General features: G+C 51.7%; 1 protein-coding gene across 3 annotated transcripts in view; it reads left to right on the top strand.

Moving 5' to 3' along the window:
• Positions 1-2,207: 2,207 nt before the first annotated feature.
• ATCAY (ATCAY kinesin light chain interacting caytaxin) overlaps positions 2,208-15,821 on the top strand; it is a 33,868-nt gene continuing 20,254 nt past the window's right edge. Inside the window, exons 1-6 of one of the 3 annotated variants that reach the window (XM_074528921.1) lie at positions 2,209-2,732; positions 4,352-4,475; positions 10,344-10,408; positions 11,273-11,494; positions 12,995-13,180; positions 13,639-13,741. In XM_074528921.1, coding sequence (XP_074385022.1) covers positions 4,399-4,475; positions 10,344-10,408; positions 11,273-11,494; positions 12,995-13,180; positions 13,639-13,741 — 653 coding nt within the window. In that variant the 5' untranslated portion in view covers positions 2,209-2,732; positions 4,352-4,398. Of the gene's footprint in view, positions 2,733-4,351; positions 4,476-8,069; positions 8,586-10,343; positions 10,409-11,272; positions 11,495-12,994; positions 13,181-13,638; positions 13,742-15,821 lie in introns of those variants that run through there. The other 2 variants (XM_074528923.1, XM_074528922.1) reach the window with 2 other exon arrangements.

Genomic DNA, 15,821 nt, shown 5'->3' with positions numbered 1-15,821 from the left:
TTGAAGGCTCTTGTGGTCCCCTGCTTTTCTTAATTAAAGGCAGGCAGATCTCAACTGGGAAATGCCACAGCTCAATAAAAGGCAAAGCGTTTAATTTCAAGCATATCTCAAACAAAGCTGCAGCTTTTCATCCCCAAAATACTCCTTTTGGTTTTGCTTCAAGTTGTAAATAATTTCAAAGGACCCAAAATAACTTTTATTTTCCCCGCAACAAATGTTTCATCCTGATTTCGCCAAGCTCCTAGTGATTGGAGCCAGACTCTTCCCAGAGGTGCCCAGTGAGTGGACAAGAGGCCAGTGGAGGAGTGGAGACCCAGAAATTCCCTTTAAAGACAGGACAAATATTACATTTATATTTTATTTTTTATTTTTAATTTTTATGTTTTAATTTTTAAAATTTGGTCATTTATATTTTAATTTTTAAATACATATATTCTATATTTTATTTTTTTCATTTTATAGTTTATATTTTATTTTTGAAATTTTATATTGTATATCATTTAATTATATATTAAATGTATAATAATTAACTATATTAATAATTAAATATTAAATATATAATGAAATAACATGTATTCTATATTATTTAATTATTATATAATAATTTAAATTATTTATATTATATGCTTTAATTTTTTAAAATATATTTTTTAAAATTTTATATTTTTATATTTTAATTTGTATCTTTTCATATTTTGATTTAAAAAAAAAATATGTTTTATCTTTTAATTTTAAAAAAATTTTATTCTAAATTTTATATTTCATATTCATTTAAGGGTGGCCAAACGCTGAAGCAGATTGGGCCGGGCAGTTGTGGAGTTTCCATCCTTGGTGAGAATCAACTCCTGACCTGGAGAACCTGGAGGAGAGAGGCCAAGGAAGATCTTGAGGTTCAACAGGAACCTCCCAGGTCCCAAAGGGCTCCAGGAGAGCTGGGGAGGGATTTGGGATGAGGGATGGAGGGACAGGGCCCGGAGGGCAGGGCTGGGTGGGATATTGGGGAGGAATTCCTGGCTGGGGAGGAATTCCCAGACTCAGGTTTTGGGTAAATTCACAATTCCTGCTTTTCCTTTGGAGAAAATCCCGCTGGAATTCTTTCCGTGCCTCCATCTCCTGGTGCGCGGGGACCTCTGCAGGTCCGAGCTGTGCATGGCTGGGAGGGATCCGGGGAAGGATCCAGGGAAAGGAGAGATCCACAGGGAGGGATCCATGGAAAGGAGAAATCCACAGGGAGGGATCCACAATGAAGGACCCATGGAAGGGAGGGATCCACAAGGAGGGATCCACAGGGAGTGATCCATGGAAGGGATGGATCCGTGGAAAGGAGGGATCCACAGGGAGGGATCCACAGGGAGGGATCCACAAGGAAGGATCCATGGAAGGGAGGGATCCACAAGGAGGGATCCACAAGGAGGGATCCACAGGGAGGGATCCACAATGAATGATCCATGGAAGGGATGGATCCATGGAAAGGAGAAATCCACAAGGAGGGATCCACAAGGAAGGATCCGTGGAAGGGATGGATCCGTGGAAAGGAGGGATCCACAGGGATGGAGCTACGGCAGGGAGGGATCCATGGCAGAGATGGAGCTACAGCAGGGAATGATGCCCCCAAATCCCAAACCCCACATCCCAGGGCATTTTTCTCAGGGAATGATGCCCCCAAATCCCAAACCCCACATCCCAGGGTATTTTTCTCAGGGAATGATGCCCCCAAATCCCAAACCCCACATCCCAGGGCATTTTTCTCAGGGAATGATGCCCCCAAATCCCAAACCCCACATCCCAGGGTATTTTTCTCAGGGAATGATGCCCCCAAATCCCAAACCCCACATCCCAGGGCATTTTTCTCAGGGAATGATACCCCCAAATCCCAAACCCCACATCCCAGGGCATTTTTCTCAGGGAATGATGCCCCCAAATCCCAAACCCCACATCCCAGGGTATTTTTCTCAGGGAATGATGCCCCCAAATCCCAAACCCCACATCCCAGGGTATTTTTCTCAGGGCATTACGCACCCAAACCCCACATCCCAGGGCACTTTCCCCTTCTCAGAGATGCCCCGCAGACCCCTCGGTGCCCTCCTGCAGGAGCAGCCCTACCCCTGGCACCCCCTGTGCCAGCACTGGCAGCTCCACCCGCCCAGCCGGGCACGGGTTCGGAGCCTGGCAGCCGATTGGGGCGGCGCTGGCACGGGGAGGGCTCCGGGGCTGTCCCTCCCCTCCTGCAGAGCAGGGAATTAATTCGCTGATTTAGGGGAGCGCAGGCTCCGCCAGCTGCGGGCGGAAAACCATCACCGAATCCCAAAAACCATCAGCAAATCCCAAAACCCGTCAGGAAATCCCCCAAAACCATCGCGAAATTCCCAAAAACCATCACCAAAATCTCACCAAATCCCAAAAAACCATCACCGAATCCCAAAAGCCATCACCGCATCCCAAAATCCACCAGGAAATCCCGCGGAGGCGTTCGGGGAAGCAGCAGCAGCCATGGAGGAGCAGCAATAACGCCCTGAGCCCGTCGCTATTTCCGAGCCGAACCGCAGAGCAGCGGCTGCTGCGGGGAAAACCGACCTGGATGCATCCGCACGCTGCTCCATCCTCATCCTCCTCATCCCCGCCGCCATCCGCGGGCCGCACCTGCTGAGCCGCGTCCAGCGGGAGGAGGAATGCGGAGCTGGCGGGGAGGAAGGCTCGGGCTCGCCTTTGTTCCCCTCTGAGCAGCGGCAGCGGTGAGTACGGGGCGGATGGATGGATGGATGGATGGATGGATGGCTGGATGGATGGATGGATGGATGGATGGATGGATGGATGGATGGATGGATGGATGGATGGATGCTGCTGCCGCCGCCTCCAGCCGGGATTTCTCCTTCCCTTCTCCTTTTCTCCTTCTTTTCTCCTTCCCTCCTCCTCCCTCGGTCCCTCCATGATGCCCGCGGGGCTGGCACGGAGCAGCTGCCGCCGGCCAGGGGGAGGAAATCGGGATTTTCCAGAGCCTGGAGGTGTCTGGGGTAGGGAAGGGCAGGGCTGGAGCCAGACAGGGCCAGGGGCTCGCTGGGATGGGCGGGAATGCCAGCCTGGAATGCCAGTCTGGGAATGCCAATCTGGGAATGTCGATCTGGGAATGTCGATATGGGAATGGCAATCTGGGAATGCCAGTCTGGGAGTGTCAGTCCTGGGAATGTCAATCCTGGAATGCCAGTCCTGGAATGCTGATCTGGGGATGCCAATCTGGGAGTGCCAATCTGGGAATGGCAATCTGGAATGCCAATCTGGAAAGCCAGTCTGGAATGCCAATCCTGGAATGCCGATCTGGGAGTGCCAATCCCAGGAATGCCAATCCTGGAATGCCAGTCCTGGCAATGTCAATCTGGGAATGCCAATCCCAGAAATGCCAATCCTGGAATGTCAATCCTGGGGTGCCAATCTAGGAATGCCAGTCTGGAATGCCAATCCTGGGAATGTCAATCTGGGAATGCCAATCCTTAAATGCCAATCTGGGAATGTCAATCTGGGAATGTCAATCCTTAAATGCCAATCTGGGAATGCCAGTCCTGGGAATGTCAATCTGGGAGTGCCAATCCCAGAAATGCCAATCCAGGAATGCCAATCCTTAAATGCCAGTCTGGGAATGCCAATCCTGAAATGCCAGTCCTGGGAATGTCAATCTGGGAATGCCAATCCTGGGAATGATTATCTGGGAATGCCAATCCTGGGAATGTCAATCTGGGAATGCCAATCCTTAAATGCCAATCTGGGAATGTCAATCTGGGAATGTCAATCTGGAATGCCAGTCCTTAAATGCCAGTCTGGGAATGCCAGTCCTGAGAATGTCAATCTGGGAGTGCCAATCCCAGAAATGCCAATCCAGGAATGCCAATCCTTAAATGCCAGTCCTGGGAATGTCAATCTGGGAATGCCAATCCTGGGAATGTCAATCTGGAATGCCAGTCCTTAAATGCCAATCTGGGAATGTCAATCTGGGAATGCCAATCTGGGAATGCCAATCCTGGGAATGCCAATCCTGGGAATGCCAATCCAGAATGCCAGTCTGGGAATGCCCCAGGGCAGCCCAGGGCAGCTCAGCCTCCCCTCATCTCCTCTCCCTCAGCACAGAGGGGTTGAGGAGCAGATTGGTGCTGGATGAGACACAAGAAAGGGAACCCTGTGGGTGTCAGGGGGAGCAGCTGGGGCCCAAACCAACCCACACCCGACCCTCACCTCCTGCTTGTGCCCCAAAACGTGCCCAGAGTGCAGAATTTCTGCTTTTCCAACCAATCCCCTCTCACCCTGCCCTCCCAAGGGGCGTGGGTGCCCCATCCATGCCAACCTCTGTGCCTCCCCTCTGCAGCCTGAGCCCCTCCTGGGGGATCTGCTGGCTCCAGCCCCCCGAGAGCCATGGGCACCACGGAGGCCACGCTGAGGATGGAGAACGTGGATGTGAAGGAGGAGTGGCAGGACGAGGACTTCCCCAGGTGTGTTCCCCAAAACAAACAAAACAAAACCAGAATCATTTTAATTATTTTTTTTTCCCCTGTGAGAGACCATCAGAGTGGGAGGGTCCATGCCAAGGCCTCAGAGGCAACAGGAGCCTGAACTCCAACAGGGGCTCAGAATTTTTGGGGCTGCTCTGAGCGCATCAAAAATCTGGGGATGTTTTTGGCATCTCTGGGTAGGCATGGGAAGGAGCTGGGTGTGAGGCACAGGGAGATTGGGATGGATAGAGGGATCCTCAGAGAGATGGATGCACGTGGGAGTGCATTTATGGATTTATGGGCTCCTTCCCAGGCTCTGAACCCAGCGGAATCCCAAACACAGCAGCGCTGCTGTGCCAGGATCCCTGCATCCAATGGGTGCCAGCCCTGTGGGGCTGACAGGAGGTGCCAAAGTGGCACCTTCCACCTCCAGATGGGCTCCAGCAGCTGCACAGGGGTGCCAAACCCATCCCAGAACCCATCCCCGAGTGCCTGAATCCCCAGCACATTCCCACCCCCATTCCCAGCTCGTTCCCACTCCCAGGCTGCCGGGGCAGGGCTGGATTCTCCCTCTCTGGGGGCATTCCAGGGACATCCCAAACCCACTGGGTGTGGATTCCCCTGATCCAAACCCCACCGGGTGTGGATTTTCTTTCTCCAGACATCCCAAACCCATCGGGTGTGGATTCCCCTGATCCCAAACCCACCGGGTGTGGATTTTCCTTCTCCAGACATCCCAAACCCATTGGGTGTGGATTCCCGTGCTCCAGGGACATCCCAAATCCACTGAGTGTGAATTCTCCCTCTCCATGGACATTCCAGGGACATCCCAAACCCACTGGATTTGGGATTCTCCCTCTCATGGACATCCCAAACCCACTGGGTGTGGATTCCCCTGATCCCAAACCCACCGGGTGTGGATTTTCCTTCTCCAGACATCCCAAACCCACCGGCTGTGGATTCTCCCTCTCCATGGACATTCCAGGGACATCCCAAACCCATCGGGTGTGGATTCCCCTGATCCCAAACCCACTGTGTGTGGATTTTCCCTTTCCAGAGACATCCCAAACCCACCGGGCGTGGATTTTCTTTCTCCAGACATCCCAAACCCATTGGGTGTGGATTCCCGTGCTCCAGGGACATCCCAAATCCACTGGATTTGGGATTCTCCCTCTCAGGGACATCCCAAACCCACCGGGTGTGGATTCCCCTGCTCCAGGTGGCCCTGCCTGGGCAGCAGGAGTGACACTGAGGGGATTTCTCAGCTCCCTCCCAACGCTGCCCATTCTTGGATCTGGAGCCCCTGCAGGTGCCCGGGGGCTCTCAGGGCTGGCCCAGCCCCTGCAGCTGCAGGCTCAGAGCCCCAGCAATGCCAGGCACAGAGAAAGGGGCTCCTGTTCCCCCGGGATGAGCCTGGCTCTGTTCCTGGCAGCCCCAGCTGCGGGCCCTGTGAGCCCCTCTGTGCTGCAGCCCACAGCACGGCGTTTGTCCTTCCCTCCTGCCCAGCCCCAGAGAGGATAAAATTCCCTCTGAGAGCTGCTGGATCCCTGCCAGCCCCGGGGTTTAATGGAGGGAAAGGAGAGAGAAGTGTGGGAAAGAAAGGGATGGATGGATGATGGATGGATGGATGGATGGATGGATGGATGGATGGATGGATGGATGGATGGATGGATGGATGGGGAATGGATGGATGGATGGATGGATGGATGGATGGATGGATGGATGGATGGGGAATGGATGGGGAATGGATGGATGGATGATGGATGGATGGATGGATGGATGGATGGATGGATGGATGATGGATGGATGGATGATGGATGGATGGATGGATGGATGGATGGATGATGGATGGATGGATGGATGGATGGATGGATGGATGGATGGATGAATGATGGATGGATGGATGGATGGATGGATGGATGGATGGATGATGGATGGATGGATGGGGAATGGATGGATGGGGAATGGATGGATGGATGGATGGATGGATGATGGATGGATGATGGATGGATGGATGATGGATGGATGGATGGATGGATGATGGATGGATGGATGGGGAATGGATGGATGGGGAATGGATGGATGGATGGATGATGGATGGATGATGGATGGATGGATGGATGGATGGATGGATGGATGGATGAATGGATGGATGGATGGATGATGGATGGATGGATGGATGGATGGATGGATGGATGGATGGATGATGGATGGATGGATGGGGAATGGATGGATGGGGAATGGATGGATGGATGGATGGATGGATGATGGATGGATGATGGATGGATGGATGATGGATGGGGAATGGATGGATGGATGATGGATGGATGGATGATGGATGGATGGATGGATGATGGATGGATGGATGATGGATGGATGGATGGATGGATGGATGGATGGATGGATGATGGATGGATGGATGGATGGATGGATGGGGAATGGATGGATGGGTGGATGGATGGATGGATGGATGGATGATGGATGGATGGATGATGGATGGATGGATGGATGATGGATGGATGGATGGATGGATGGATGGATGGATGATGGATGGATGATGGATGGATGGAGGGATGGATGGATGGATGGGGAATGGATGGATGGGTGGATGGAGGGACAGGAATTGTGGGATGGTTTGGGTTGGAAGCTGCCTTAAAACTCATCTCCCTCCCAAAATGGGGATTCCTTCCAGCAGACCAGGCTGCTCAGAGAACAGAGACAGGAAATGAAGGTGTAGGAAGGAAAAGATCATCCCAGAGCTCCCTAAAATACCCGGGCTAAATCTGCTCTGGCTCTGGGGCACCTCGGGAACAGCCCAGGCACCACCAGTCCCACTCTGCCCATGCAGCAGCAAACTCCAGGCCCAGCATTCCATGGAAATCCCTCCTGGAAAGCTCCCGACACCCCCAAACCCGGGAAAACGCCCTGGGAATGAACCCCGGGAAAGGCAGAGGGATGGGAGAGGGGAGGGATGAGGCCGGAGCCCTGGGAGGAGCCTCCTCCGGAGGGATTGAGCAGGAACGACGCGAGACAGAGCCCAAACAGCCCCAGGCAAAGCAGGGAAAGCCAGCTGGGTTCTACCGGCAATGAAAATAAATAAATTGTCCTTTTCCAGCCGCTTCCCCGCTGGAAGCGTTGCAATAATAGGGCAGGAGCTGCTGCATGTGGGACAGCCGCTCTCCAGCAGCTGATTTGCTCTGCAGAGCTATTTTTGCCTGCCTGCCATTAGCCAGTCTTGCCCCGAAAAAAAAAAAAAAAAAAAAAAAAAGGAAAAGAAAAGAAAAGCCACATCCTAGACAGAGATCTGGGCCGGGAAAACAGAAAAACAGAATCCAGGCGCTGCTTGAGGGCCGGGGCCGACATTGGCGGCGTTTCTGGGAGGCCGAACCGCGGCAGCCGCTCCGAGGAGGAGCCGGGAGCGGAGCGGGCGATCCTCGGTGCTGCCCCGGCTCCGATCCCGGCCCGGCTCGGGCGGCCCGGGGCGGGGATGCCGTGACCGAGACGCGGGCGGCGCGGAGCGGGAGCATGCTCACTCCTGCATCCCTTCCTGCATCCGTTCTTGCATCCCTTCCTGCATCCCTTCCTGCATCCCTTCCTGCATCCATCGCTGCATCCATCCCTGCATCCGTTCTTGCATCTATTCCTGGATCTATTCCTGCATCTACCCTTGCATCCATCGCTGCAACTGTCCTGTATGCATTCCTGGATCCATCACTGCATCCATTCCTGGATCTATCCTTGCTTCCATCACTGCATCCATTCCTGGATCTAACCCTGCATCTATTCCCTGCATCCATCACTGCATTCATTCCTGCATCTATTCCTGGATCTATTCCTGCATCCATTCTTGGATCTATTCCCTGCATCTAATCCTGCATCTAATTCTGCATCTCTTCCCTGCATCCCTCCCCTCATCCCTCCCTGCGTCCATTCCTGGATCTTTTCCTGCATCCCTCCCTCATCCCGCGGTCCCGCTCTGTCCCCGCGGGCCGGGGCTGGCCCAGGGCCCCGAGCAGAGCCCCGGCTCTCCCCGAATTTGTCCCGGGGGGTTTGGAGGCAGGAGGAGCCGCGGGAGGAGGCAGCGATCGCCCCGCAGCAGCCTCGGGGAAGGTGAGCGCGGCTTTTCCTCCCCTCGGCCCGCCCGAGCCGAGCTCGGTGTGAGCAGCACGTACTCAGCTCCTTCCCCTCCCTTCTCCTCCCCATCTGGATGCTGTGTCACCAAACCGTGCCAGGCGCCAAATCCCGGGACAAACCGCGCCAGGCCCGGGTGGGCACGGGCAGGGGGAGCCGAGGGGGGCTCGGGGGGTTTTTCCTTCAGCTCCGGAGGGTCCTGCACGTGCCTTTGATGGGGGGCTGAGCCCTCATGAATATGCAGTGACCGGCAGCCGGGGATTAGCCCTTAATCTGCATATTGATGGGGTTTAATTTGCCTGGTGGCCGCGGTGTCATGGAAAGGAGCTGGGACAGAGCTGGGCTGGATCCTGTCCCCGCTGTCACCTCCCTCCTTTGCTGTGTGGCAGGGCCGTCGGGCTGCTGGACAGCGACTCTGCTCATCCTCATCATCCTCATCCTCATCCCCGTCCCCATCCCCATCCTCATCCTCATCCTCATCCTCATCCTCATCCTCATTCCCATCCTCATCCTCATCCACCATACTCGTACTCATCCCCATCCCCATCCCCATCCTCATCCTCATCCTCATCCCCATCCTCATCATCCTCATCATCCCCATCCTCATCCTCATCCTCATCCTCATCCTCATCCATCATACTCATCCCCATCCCCATCCTCATCCTCCTCATTCCTATCCTCATCCTCATCTCATCCCCATCTCCATCCTCATCCCCATCCCCATCCTCGTCCTCATCCCCATCCCCATTCCCAGATTTGTCCCAGGGATTTCACAGCTCCTCCCTGGCCAGGGGGAAGGAGGGATCTCAAACAAAGATTTGGCAGCTTGGACCGGTGGAGCTGGTGGGGTTTGGTGAGGAAATGTCAAACACAGATAATTCCAGGGGGCAGAACAAATCCCAGCTCCAACTGAGGGGAAAATCACCCAGGGTGAGGCTCAGGCACAGCAAAGGTTCCTGGGCAGAGTTCAGACCCAAATTCCCACTTTTCCCACCCAGATTGGGGCAGCAGCAGCTCCAGCAGCTGCCCGGGGTGCCAGCCGTGCCCTGGGCATTGATTTTAGCAAGGAAAACTTTCCAATCCGTTGATGCCTCCAGCTGGAGGGGCCCAGATTTGAGCTGGGAGGGCGCAGGAGCTGAGCAGGAGAGGCTGCAAACCCCAGGAAAGGAGGGGCGGCCCCAAAATAGGGGCTGGATGCTGATACCTGGATTTTAGCATGGATTGAACCCAATTCCAACCCTCAGCAGGGGCTGGGAGTGACCCAGGGGGAACTGAGGTGACAATTTGGGGTCGTGGGTCCCAAACAGAGCCAGCACCAAGGAGTTCCTGGGGAAGGAGGTTGTGGGTAAAGCTGTGATGGATTGGGGTGAAAACATCCCTGCCTGTGTGCTGTGTCCATCCCAGAGCCCTGCCGGGGAATGGGGACACAGCCCGGGGTGCCCTAATTAGGGGCTGCCCTAACGAGGAGCCCCAGGGCCTGGCGCTGCCCCTCGGAGCAGAACACAGGGAAGGAGAACCCTGCCAAGGCCAGCATTTGTTCCCTGCTGGATTTTTCATCCCCTGGGATGGTCTGGAGGTCAGTGGGGATTGCAGAGCAGCCAGGAGGGAAGCCCAGACCCTCAGGGTGACAAAGGGAAAGGGCAGAGCTGGGGTTGGGTTTTTCCCTGCTGCCTCCATTCCCTCAGGATGATTTTCCCCTAAATTTCCCCTGCTCTCTGCTGTGTTTTTGTCCTGCAGGCCTCTCCCAGAAGAGACAGGGATGGAGTCTCTGGGGAGCCCCACGGAGGACGAGACCACGTCCTGTAAGTACCAAATTCTGTGAGCTCAGAGCAGCTGCCAGGCAGGGAGAAAACCTTGGATTCTCCACCACAAAAATTAAAAATTCTCACGTGGGAGAGGAAACCAGCGGGGATTTGAAGTTGTTCATCCATCCTGAGGATTTGGGGGAGGAAATTGGGATCTCAGGGGTGTGGGCATTCCCATCCCAGTGCCTCCCAGTGGGACCCAGCACCCTGAGGGCTCCAGCTCCGTGTTCCAGCAGGAATTATCCTTGAGGATGCCTCGCTCTGTGCCTCCAGAATGGGTTGGAATGCCAGGCTCTTTCTTGTTCTAAGGCCAGGAGGAATAAACCTCAGGAGACCTTTATGAAATCTCACTCCAGAGTGAGACTTCAATATTATCTTTATTTATTGCAAAATTACGAGATGTGAGCTCTGTCTAACATGTTGAGAAAGAGAGCTAAAATGGGGTTTATCCAAGGCTATTTAAGTCTAAATTCTTTAATGATTGATATCTATATTATTTATATACAGTTGATATCTATATTATATAGATATATATTTATAACAGTTGATATCTATATTATTTATATTTATAGTTGATATCTCTATTATTTATATTTATAGTTGATATCTCTATTATTTATGCTTCTAACTCAATTATGATTACTGGAAACCTGCAGCACAGACATAATTAGAGAAAATTGAAGAAGAAGGAAGAAGAAAGTGTGAAAAAGACAATTAACCTACCCAACATTTTCTACCTTGGTTTCTATGCATTACTGTGCACTAAAGCCCCAAATCTAAGGGTTGTTTTACCTTGTGAGATCACACAGCCCTGCCCAAACCCCACACACCCTGCCGGTTCTGTTTTCCTCTGAACTCCAGCTCCCCCCAACACCCTGAACTTCAACGGGGCCCATCGGAAGAGGAAGACCCTGGTGGCACCCGAGATCAACATTTCCCTGGACCAGAGCGAGGGCTCCATCCTCTCTGATGATTTCCTGGACACCCCAGACGACCTGGACATCAACGTGGACGACATTGAGACCCCCGACGAGACAGATTCCCTCGAGTTCCTGGGCAACGGCAACGAGCTGGAATGGGAAGGTCAAAAAAACATCATTTTTCAAAGTTATTACGACTGTGTGTTAGTAAAATAAAATTATGGATATATTCATAATGAAATAAAATTTAAATGATTAATCAATCGGCCCCAAAATAAATAAAAATAATGAATAAATTGGCCCAGGTCAAGGCTGGAGGCAACGAGCTGGAATGGGAAGGTCAAAAAAACATCATTTTTCAAAGTTATTACGACTGTGTGTTAGTAAAATAAAATTATGGATATATTCATAATGAAATAAAATTTAAATGATTAATAAATCGGCCCCAAAATAAATAAAAATAATGAATAAATTGGCCCAGGTCAAGGCTGGAGGCAACGAGCTGGAATGGGAAGGTCAAAAAACATCATTTTTCAAAGTTATTACGTCTGTGTGTTAGTAAAATAAAATTATGGATATATTCATAATGAAATAAAATTTAAATGATTAATCAATCGGCCCCGAAATAAATAAAAATAATGAATAAATTGGCCCAGGTCAAGGCTGGAGGCAACGAGCTGGAATGGGAAGGTCAAAAAAACATCATTTTTCAAAGTTATTACGACTGTGTGTTAGTAAAATAAAATTATGGATATATTCATAATGAAATAAAATTTAAATGATTAATAAATCGGCCCCAAAATAAATAAAAATAATGAATAAATTGGCCCAGGTCAAGGCTGGAGGCAACGAGCTGGAATGGGAAGGTCAAAAAACATCATTTTTCAAAGTTATTACGTCTGTGTGTTAGTAAAATAAAATTATGGATATATTCATAATGAAATAAAATTTAAATGATTAATCAATCGGCCCCGAAATAAATAAAAATAATGAATAAATTGGCCCAGGTCAAGGCTGGAGGCAATGAACTGGAATGGGAAGGTAAAACAACCCTGGTTCTGGCTGAGCATTTCCAGGGGTTGGGGTGGTTTGTTTAGCCTCACTTTAAAGATTTTTGTTAGTAAAATTATGAATATATTCATAATTAAATAAAATTTAAATTATGAATAAATTGGCCCAAAAATAAAAATGATAAATAAATTGGCCCAATTTATATTATATGGTAGAAATAACTTTAAAATCTCCCTCTGATAAGCAGAGGGAGATTTTAAAGTTATTTCTATAATATTTGGGCAGCAGAGCAAGGTTAAAACTTGTAGGATTGTACCCTCTTCTGAATGGTTAGGCGAATTTATACAGCATCATTTTTCGAAGTTATTGCAACTGTGTGTTAGCAAAATAAAATTATGAATATATTCATGATTAAATAAAATAAAAAATTATGAATAAATTGGGCCAAAAATAAAAATCATTAATAAATTGGCCCAAAAATAAAATAATGAATAAATTGGCCCAGATCAAGGTGAAACCCCATCAGAGCATCATCCCTGAGCGTCCTGGGTTGATAAGAAAGTGAATTTTTTGGGAGCCCCATTGGGAACCGGCGTTCCCAAAGCTCTCCCCAATTCCTCCTCAAGGCAAGATCCCTTTGTCCCTTTCCCAGATGACACCCCGGTGGCCACGGCCAAGAACATGCCAGGGGACAGCGCGGACCTGTTTGGGGACGGGGGCACCGAGGATGGCAGTGCCACCAACGGGCGCCTCTGGAGAACCGTCATCATCGGCGAGCAGGAGCACAGGATCGACCTGCAGATGATCAAACCCTACATGAGGGTGGTGACGCACGGAGGTGAGCCCAACCCCTGGTCCCTCTGTCCCTCTGTCCCTCTGTCTGTCCCACCAAGGCTGGCTGGGCTCTGTTTGGGGGGGAAAATTTGGCGTTTTTTGGTAGAGAAGCACCGAAGCGCTCAGATGTAGCTAAAAACGCTTAGCGATTGTAGAATTATCACCTGGAGGGATTGTGCCAGTCCCTGGGATGCTCCAGGGGCCACACATGTGCAGTCAGGTTTGTTTCCAAAATCCAAGCAAAGCCAAGGGGCAATCCAGCTTTAAAAAACCCAAAATCCATTCTCTGAACCCCAAACCCAGGCGGAAATCTCACAGTGGAAAATACCTGAAGAGAGAAACGCTCACCTGGAGCTGAGCAGAGACACAAAAACCACCCCAGGGCCAAATTTCAGCGCTGTTTTTCCCCTCAGCTGTCCCGTTTTTGCCTGGAAAGTGTCACTTTGGTGGTTTTTTGGGCAGGATACTACGGAGAAGGTCTGAACGCCATCATCGTCTTTGCTGCCTGCTACCTCCCCGACAGCAACCTGGCAGATTATCACTACATCATGGAGAACCTCTTCCTGTGAGTGCCCGGGAGGGACAGCGGCCTGGGGGAGCTCTGGTTCTGGGTTTGTCTGGGTTGGGATTGAAGGAACTTGAGACAGGAATTCGTGTTTGGGCTCAGGTGTTTGTTATTTCTTAGCAGTGAAACTCACTCTGTACCGTGAGTTGGGCAGCAAGGCACAAAATGGCCAACAATCTCTTGGTACAAGAGATTTTAAGACTGAACCATCCAATTAAGAGCTGACACCTGGATTATTTTCCCTTTTAACCCAATAACTGATCCCAATGTGGATTTTTTTCCACCCAATTACAAAATGCCGCCCAAACCCAAGAAGAAGAAACCCAGGACGACACCCTGTGCCCTCCATCTTGCTCCCATCCACAACACACTAAAAACCCCAAAACCTCAATTTCTCACCAAGTGATCCACCTACACCACTGTCTATAATCCATTTCACACTTTTGTGGGTTATATTTTGAAGTTTGGGAAACTTTCTCCATGGATGAGGGTCAAAGTCAGCGCTGCCCTGAGGGTCAGAGCAGACAGAGGAATATTCCTGGTGCCCTGGGTTTGCACAGGAAAGCACAAAGCAGCTTCCCTGGAATTTCAGCTGGGAGCAGGCTGGGTGCAAGCCCAGCCTTGCCAGGGGCTGCTGGGACACTGGTGGGACATTGGTGGGACATTGGTGGGACATTGGTGGGACACTGGTGGGACATTGGTGGGACACTGGTGGGACACTGGTGGGACGTTGGTGGGACATTGGTGGGACATTGGTGGGACATTGGTGGGACGTTGGTGGGACACTGGTGGGACGTTGGTGGGACGTTGGTGGGACGTTGGTGGGACACTGGTGGGACACTGGTGGGACACTGGTGGGACGTTGGTGGGACATTGGTGGGACATTGGTGGGACACTGGTGGGACATTGGTGGGACATTGGTGGGACATTGGTGGGACACTGGTGGGACATTGGTGGGACACTGGTGGGACGTTGGTGGGACACTGGTGGGACGTTGGTGGGACATTGGTGGGACATTGGTGGGACACTGGTGGGACATTGGTGGGACGTTGGTGGGACGTTGGTGGGACATTGGTGGGACATTGGTGGGACGTTGGTGGGACGTTGGTGGGACACTGGTGGGACATTGGTGGGACATTGGTGGGACGTTGGTGGGACACTGGTGGGACATTGGTGGGACATTGGTGGGACACTGGTGGGACGTTGGTGGGACACTGGTGGGACACTGGTGGGACATTGGTGGGACACTGGTGGGACATTGGTGGGACGTTGGTGGGACATTGGTGGGACATTGGTGGGACACTGGTGGGACGTTGGTGGGACATTGGTGGGACACTGGTGGGACACTGGTGGGACATTGGTGGGACGTTGGTGGGACACTGGTGGGACATTGGTGGGACATTGGTGGGACACTGGTGGGACGTTGGTGGGACACTGGTGGGACATTGGTGGGACATTGGTGGGACACTGGTGGGACACTGGTGGGACATTGGTGGGACGTTGGTGGGACACTGGTGGGACATTGGTGGGACATTGGTGGGACATTGGTGGGACACTGGTGGGACATTGGTGGGACACTGGTGGGACATTGGTGGGACGTTGGTGGGACATTGGTGGGACATTGGTGGGACACTGGTGGGACGTTGGTGGGACATTGGTGGGACACTGGTGGGACGTTGGTGGGACACTGGTGGGACATTGGTGGGACGTTGGTGGGACATTGGTGGGACACTGGTGGGACACTGGTGGGACACTGGTGGGACATTGGTGGGACGTTGGTGGGACATTGGTGGGACACTGGTGGGACGTTGGTGGGACACTGGTGGGACATTGGTGGGACACTGGTGGGACGTTGGTGGGACACTGGTGGGACATTGGTGGGACATTGGTGGGACACTGGTGGGACGTTGGTGGGACATTGGTGGGACACTGGTGGGACACTGGTGGGACACTGGTGGGACGTTGGTGGGACATTGGTGGGACATTGGTGGGACACTGGTGGGACACCGGTGGGACATTGGTGGGACACTGGTGGGACGTTGGTGGGACATTGGTGGGACACTGGTGGGACATTGGTGGG

This window comes from Zonotrichia albicollis, chromosome 29 (assembly GCF_047830755.1).
Source record: "Zonotrichia albicollis isolate bZonAlb1 chromosome 29, bZonAlb1.hap1, whole genome shotgun sequence".
Classification (NCBI taxonomy): Eukaryota; Metazoa; Chordata; class Aves; order Passeriformes; family Passerellidae; genus Zonotrichia; species Zonotrichia albicollis.
Note: the sequence above shows the minus strand (reverse complement) of the source record. Positions and strands in the feature narration are given on the sequence as shown.